This window comes from Neomonachus schauinslandi, chromosome 11 (genome assembly GCF_002201575.2).
Source record: "Neomonachus schauinslandi chromosome 11, ASM220157v2, whole genome shotgun sequence".
In the NCBI taxonomy this organism is placed as follows: Eukaryota; Metazoa; Chordata; class Mammalia; order Carnivora; family Phocidae; genus Neomonachus; species Neomonachus schauinslandi.
In genome coordinates, this window is record NC_058413.1 from 105,095,519 (window position 1) to 105,102,743 (window position 7,225).

The 7,225-nt window shown below is 36.7% G+C and overlaps 1 protein-coding gene across 1 annotated transcript in view; it reads right to left on the reverse strand.

Moving 5' to 3' along the window:
* The window catches only part of DDX10 (DEAD-box helicase 10), a 269,843-nt gene that overhangs the window by 251,485 nt on the left and 11,133 nt on the right, over nucleotides 1-7,225 (reverse strand). The window contains exon 5 of the mRNA XM_021696556.1: nucleotides 358-478. Coding sequence (XP_021552231.1) covers nucleotides 358-478 — 121 coding nt within the window. The remainder of the gene's footprint in view (nucleotides 1-357; nucleotides 479-7,225) is intronic.

Here is a 7,225-nt window from a genome sequence, read left to right on the forward strand (position 1 = left end):
TATAAATCTAGAATTATTACAAAATAGTTGTTTAAAAAAAAAACAAAAACACCACATTAGGTAATATCACCAGAAGTGGAAATAGCTCAAAAGATCAATTCTTAACAGTGTCAAATACTAAAGTGTCTAATTTCATATACAACTACTTCTATTCTTCTGACCATTTTGTTTAAAATTAAAAAGAAAATGTCAAGTTGTACTCTCTGGGTTCAGAACCCCTATGCCAAAAAATTGTTTCAGGTTATTTCTCAGATATTTTATTGAATAAATATTAAGATTAAAAATTTCTATCATTAAAATTTATGAGGTCTCTCTCCTAAATCTCAGGTTATTTCATTAGAAATTCATTAGACTCACCTAATATTTGGAGATTGGTAGCATGAAAACATATTGTTTCATCCATATGTTGAAGAAGCCGACCCGGAGTGCAAACAAGTATATTTATGTTATTGATCCTCTCAGCTTCATGTTTCAGATCCTGAAAACAGTTGTTTCTTTTGATTACACAGACACATCACTGAGCAGCCTGTGTATCAAAACTATAAGAGCCACCTGCATGTGTCATTTCATCATAACAATGTAGATATGCTACAAAGAGACATGATTTCCCCTTCTATTTCTGCAGCACATCCAAATTTCTGGGCAAATAAAAGTCCTAAGTGAAGACCTAAAGAGCTCAGAGTACATGAGGATTCTTAATTACAGCCAGGATTCTGAGGCCAAGATAAATTTCCTATAAATGCTCCAAGTCTTCACTTGCCTTTGCATCTGCCAGAACCGACTTACACTGGAAACACTGCCATTATCTAAGTCAGAATCCAGAGCCCTGGGGAGGCTCTCTGACACCATGAGCTCTCCACGTTGTAGAAGTTGTCTCCTTGAAACCAGAACCACAGAACGTTAGTCATTAAAGATGGGTGACAGGTATGTGAGGGTTTGTGATGCTACTCTTTCTTTGTGTATGTTTGCATATAAATTCAAGAATTCAAGTGTCCGCAGTCTAGAAGAGACTCTAGCACAAACAAGCATTCCAGATATACTAGCAGGAAGAGCAGATGTTGCGTAGCAGGTTCCACCATGAGCTACAATCAACACTCCTCACAACCATCTTCTACTCCAGGAAGCTGGAGTATCAGACAAAACTGACTTTAAAACAATGACTATAACAAAAGACAAAAAAGGGTATTACATAATGATAAAGGGATCATTCCAAAAAGAGGATATAACATTCGTAAATATTTATGCACCAAACATAGAAGCACGTAAACACAAAAATATTAACAGACATAAAGGGAGAAATTGACAGCAATACACTAACAGTAGGGGACTTTAATACCCCACCTCCATCAATGGATAGATCATCTGGACAGAAAATCAATGAGGAAACATTGGACTTAAACAGTACATTAGACCACATGAACTTAACAGGGATATACAAAACATTTCATCTAAAAATTGCAGAATACACATACTTTTCAAGAGTAAATAGAACATTCTCCAAGAGAGATCACATGTTAGGCCACAAAACCAGTCTCAAATTAAAGATTCAAATCATATCAACCATCATAGTGATACAGGCCTAACGCAAAAAATAAGAAAAATCACAAAATAAACAATAACTTTACACTGACAAGAACCAGAAAAAGAACAGATAAAGCCCAAAGTTATGAGAAGGAAGAACATAAAGATCAGAGGGGAAATAAATGAAATAGAGTCTCAAAAAACAACAGAAGGGGCACCTGGGTGGCTCAGTAGGTTAAGCGTCTGACTTTGGCTCGGGTCCTGGGAAGAGCCCTGTGTCGGGCTCCCCGCTCAGCAGGGAGTTGGCTTATCCTTCTCCCTCTGACCCCCATTCATCCTCTCGCTCTCTCTCAAATAAATAAAATCTTAAAAAAAAAAAATAGAAAATATCAATAGAATGAAAGCTGGTTCTGTGAAAAGACATTTTAAAAACTGATAAACTACTAACCATACTCATCAAGAAAAAAAAAGAGAAAATCTCCCCCCAAAAAATCACAAATGAAGTTATAACCCACACCACAGAAATACAAAGAATTTTTTTTTTTTTTAAGATTTTATTTATTTACTTGACAGAGAGACAGCGAGAGCAGGAACACAAGCAGGGGGTGTGGGAGAGGGAGAAGGAGGCTTCCCACGGAGCAGGGAGCTCAGTGCGGGGCTCGATCCCAGAACCCCGGGATCATGACCTGAGCCGAAGGCAGACATTTAACGACTGAGCCACCCAGGCACCCCAATACAAAGAATTATAAGTGACAACTAGAGTTATATTACAACAAACTGAAAAATCTAGGTAACGATAAATTCCTAGAAACACACAACCTTCCAAGACTGAATCACAAAGAAATAGACAATCCGAAAAGACTGATTACAAGTAATGAAACTGAAACAATAATTTTAACACTCCCAAAAAACAAAAGTCCAGGACCAGGCAGTTTCACAGGTGAGTTCTAACATTTAAAGAAGAGTTAGTACCTATCTTCCTCAAACTGCTCCCAAAAATAGAACAGGAAGCAACACTCCCATACTCATTTCACAGGACAAGCATTACCCAGATACCAAAACCAGACAATAACACCACAAAAAAAAAAAAAAAAAAACTATTAACCACTATCTCTGATAAACACAGATGCAAAAATCCTCAACAAAATATTAGCAAACCCAGACTTAATACAATTCCTATCAAAATACCAACAGCATTTTTCACTGAACTGGAAAAAATAACCTTAAAATTTGTATGGAACCACAAAGACCTTGAAAAGCCAAAGCAATCTTAAAAAAGAAAAACAAAACGGAAGGTATCACAATTCCAGATTTCAAGTTACACTACAAAGTGGTAGTGATTAAAACAGTATGATACTGGCATAAAAATAGACACACAGGTCAAAGGAATAATACCCAGAAATCAACCCACAACTATATGGTCAACTAATATTTGACAAAGTAGGAAAGACTATCCAATGGGAAAAAGTCAGCCTCTCCAAGAAGTAATACTGGGAAAACTAGGCAGCCACATCAGAAGAATTAAACTAGAGCACTTTGTTACACCACACACAAAAATAAACTTAAAATGGATTAGAGACCTAAATGTTGAGACCTGAAACCGTAAAAATTCTTAGAGAGCACAGACATAATCTCTGACATCAGCCACAGCACCATTTTTCTAGATATGTCTGAGACAAGGGAAATATAAAAGCAAAAATAAACTACTTGGACTATATCAAAATAAAAAGTTTCTGCACAGCAAAGGAAACAAATCAACAAAACTAAAAGAAACCTACATAATGGGAGACGATATTTGCAAATGACATATCCGACAAGCGTTAGTATCCAAAATATATAAAGAACTGATTCAACACAATACACGAAAAATCCAAATAAAAAATGGGCAGAAGACTATCATTTTCCCAAAGAAGACCTATGGATGGCCAAGAGACACAGGAAAAGAGGCTCAACATCACTCATCACCAAGGAAATGTAAATCAAAACCACAATGAGATATGGCCTCACATCAGTCAGAATGGCTCAAATCAACAACACAAGAAACAACAGGTGCTGACAAGAATGTGGAGAAAGGTGAACACTTTTGCACTACTGGTTGGAATGCAAGCTGGTACAGCCATTCTGGAAAACAGTATGGAGGTTCCTCAAAAAGTTAAAAATAGGAGTGCCTGGATGGCTCAGTTGGTTAAGTGCTGCACTCTTGATTTCAGCTCAGGTCATGATTTCAGGGTCATGAGATTGAGCCCCACATAGGGCTCTGTGCTCAGCGCAGAGTCTGCCTGTCCCTCCCCCTCCCCCCACCCCTCCCCCAGCTTGTGCATGCACTCGCACTCTCTCTCTAATATATAAATAAATAAAATCTTTAAAAAAAATACTAGACACTTTTGTTTAAAGAGCCCTCAAAAAAAAAAAAAAGTTAAAAATAGAACTACCCTAGGATCTAGCAATCGCACCAGTAGGTATTTACCCAAAGAATACAAAAATACTAATTCAAAAGGATACATGCACCCTGAGTGGCAGCATTATCTACAAAAGCCAAATTATGGAAACAGCCCAAGTGTCCATCAACTGATGAATGTATAAAGAGATGGTGTATATATAAACAATGGAATATTACTCAGCCATAAAAAAGAATGAAATCTTGCCATTTGCAATGACATGGATGGAGCTACAGTATACTATGCTAAGTGAAATAAGTCAGAGAAAGGCAAATACTTTATGGTGTCACTCATATGTGGAATTTAAGAAACAAAACAAATGAGCAAAGGAAACAAGAGAAAGAGAGGCAAACCAAGAAACAGACTCTTAACTATAGAGAACTGATGGTTACGAGAGGGGAGGTGAGTGGAGAGATGCGGGAAATACAGGGTGGAGATTAGAGTACACTTATTATGATGAAAAAAATAAAATGATAAAAAATATATTAGCAAACCAGATCCAACAATACATTATAAGAATCATACACCACAATCAAGTGGGATTTATTCCACAGATGCAAGAACAGTTCAACATCTGCAAATCAACATGATATATACCACGTTAATAAAACGAAGGATTAAAATCATATGATCTCAATAGATGCAGAAAAAGTATATGACCGGGGCGCCTGGGTGGCTCAGTTGTTAAGCGTCTGCCTTTGGCTCGGGTCATGATCCCAGGGTCCTGGGATCAAGCCCCACATCTGGCTCCCTGCTCCATGGAGAGCCTGCTTCTCCCTCTCCCGCTCCCCCTGCTTGTGCTCCCTCTCTCACTGTGTCTCTCTCTGTCAAATAAATAAATAAAATCTTTAAAAAAAAAAAAAAAGAAAAGAAAAAGTATATGACCAAATTCAACATCCATTCATGATAAAAATTCTCAACAAAGTGGGTATGGAAGGAACATACCTCAATATAATAAAGGCCACATATGACAAACTCAAAACTAACATCATACTCAATGGTAAAAAACTAAAAGCTTTTCCTAGCCAGAGCAATTAGGCAAGAAAAAGAAATAAAAGGCATCCAAATAGAAAAGGAAGAAGTAAAACTGTCACTATCTGCTGATACAGGATACTATATATAAAAAACCCTGAAGACTCAACCAAAAAAGTATGAGAACCAATACATGAATTCAGTAAAGTCACAGATACAAAATTAACATATAGAAATCATTTGTGTTTCCATATACTAATAACAAGCAATAAGAAAGAAATTAAGAAAACAGTCCCATTTACAAATGCACCAAAAAATAACAAAATACCTAAGAATTAACAAAAAGATAAAAAAATTTTAAAAGTACCCATACTCTGAAAACTTTAAGACACTCATGAAAGAAACTAAAGACTACACAAATGGAAAGATGTCTCGAGCTCACAGATAGTAAATATATTGTTAAAATGTCCATACTACACAAAGCAATCTACAGATTCAATGCAATCCCCACTGAAATAACAATGGCATTTTCACAGAAATAGAACAAAGAATTCTAAAATTTGCATGAAACCACAAAGACCCCAAATAACCAAAGCAATCTTGAGAAAGAAGAACAAAGCTGGAGGTACCACAATCCCAGATTTCAAACTGTATTACAAAGCTATCATAACCAAAACAGTATGGTACTGGCATGAAATGGACACATAGATCAATGTAATAGAATACAGAGCCCAGAAATAAACCTACACATATATTAATTAATCTATGACAAAAGAGAAAAGAATATACAATGGAGAAAAGACAGTCTCTTCTATTCATAGTGTTAAGAAAACTGGACAGATACATGCAAAAAAGTCAAACTGGACCACTATCTTATACAACATACAAAAATAAACTCGAAATGGATTAAAGATTTGAACATAAGATCTGAAAGCATAAAACTCTTAGAAGAAAACATAGGCAGTGATCTCTTGGCCTTAGCAACATTCCTCTTGATATGTCTCCTCAGGCAAGGGAAACAAAAGCAAAAACAAGCTATTAGGACTTCATCAAAGTAAAAAGGTTTTGTACAATAAAGGAAACCATCAAGAAAATGAAAAGGCAACCTACTAAATGGAAAAAGGTATCTGCAAATGACATATCTGACAAGGGGTTAATATCCTTCATATATCATGATATATAATATCCTATAATATCCTATTTATATACAATATATATCATATATACATTATATATATAAAGAACTTCTACAACTCAACACCAAAAAACCAAACAACCCAATTAAAAAGGGGGCTTAGGACTTGGATATTTTCCCAAAGACATACAGTTCCCAAAGACATACAGTTTCCCAAGGCAAACAGGCATATGAAAAGATGCTCCATGGCACCAACCATCAGAGAAATCCAAATCAAAACCACCATGAGCTATCACCTCACACCTGCCAGACTGGCTGATACCAAAAAGAAGTCAGTGTTGGCGCGAGCATGTGGAGAAAAGAGAACCCAGCTGTTCTGTGGGTGGGAATGTGAATTGATGCAACCACTGTGGAAAACAGGATGGAGGTTCCTCAAAGAAATTAAAAATGGAACTACCATACGATCCAACAATTCCAGTTCTGGGTATTTATCCAAAGAAAATAACACGAATTTGAAGAGATATATACAGCCCTATGTTCACTGTAGCATTACGTACAATAGCCTAGATACGGGAGCAACCCAAGTGTCCATCAATAGATGAGTGGATAAAAAAGATGTGGTATATTTATATAAAGGAACATTATTCAGCCATAAAAAAGAATGAGATCTTGCCACCTGCAACAACATGGGCAGACCTAGAGAATATTATGCTTAAGGGAAGTAAGTCAGAAAAAGATAAATACCATATAATTTCACTTAATGTGGAATCCAAAAAACAAAACAAAACAAAACAACAACAACAAAAAGCAGAAAGAGACCCATAAATACAGAAAACAAACTGATGATTGCCAGAGCGGAGAGGGATGGGCAAAATGGGTGAAAGGCAGTGGGAGATACAAGCTTCCAGTTATGGAATGACTAAGTCACAGGGATGAAAGGCACAGCACAGGGGATAGAGTCAGCGGTACTGTGACAGCGTCGTATGGTGACAGGTGGCAGCTACACTTGTGAGCACACGAAAACAGGAATCAGTATGTTGTACACCTGAAACTAATGTAATTATGTGCTAACTATACTTCAGTTAAAAAAATAAAGTTTAGGGCGCCTGGGGGGCTCAGTTGGTTAAGCGACTGCCTTTGGCTCAGGTCATGATCCTGG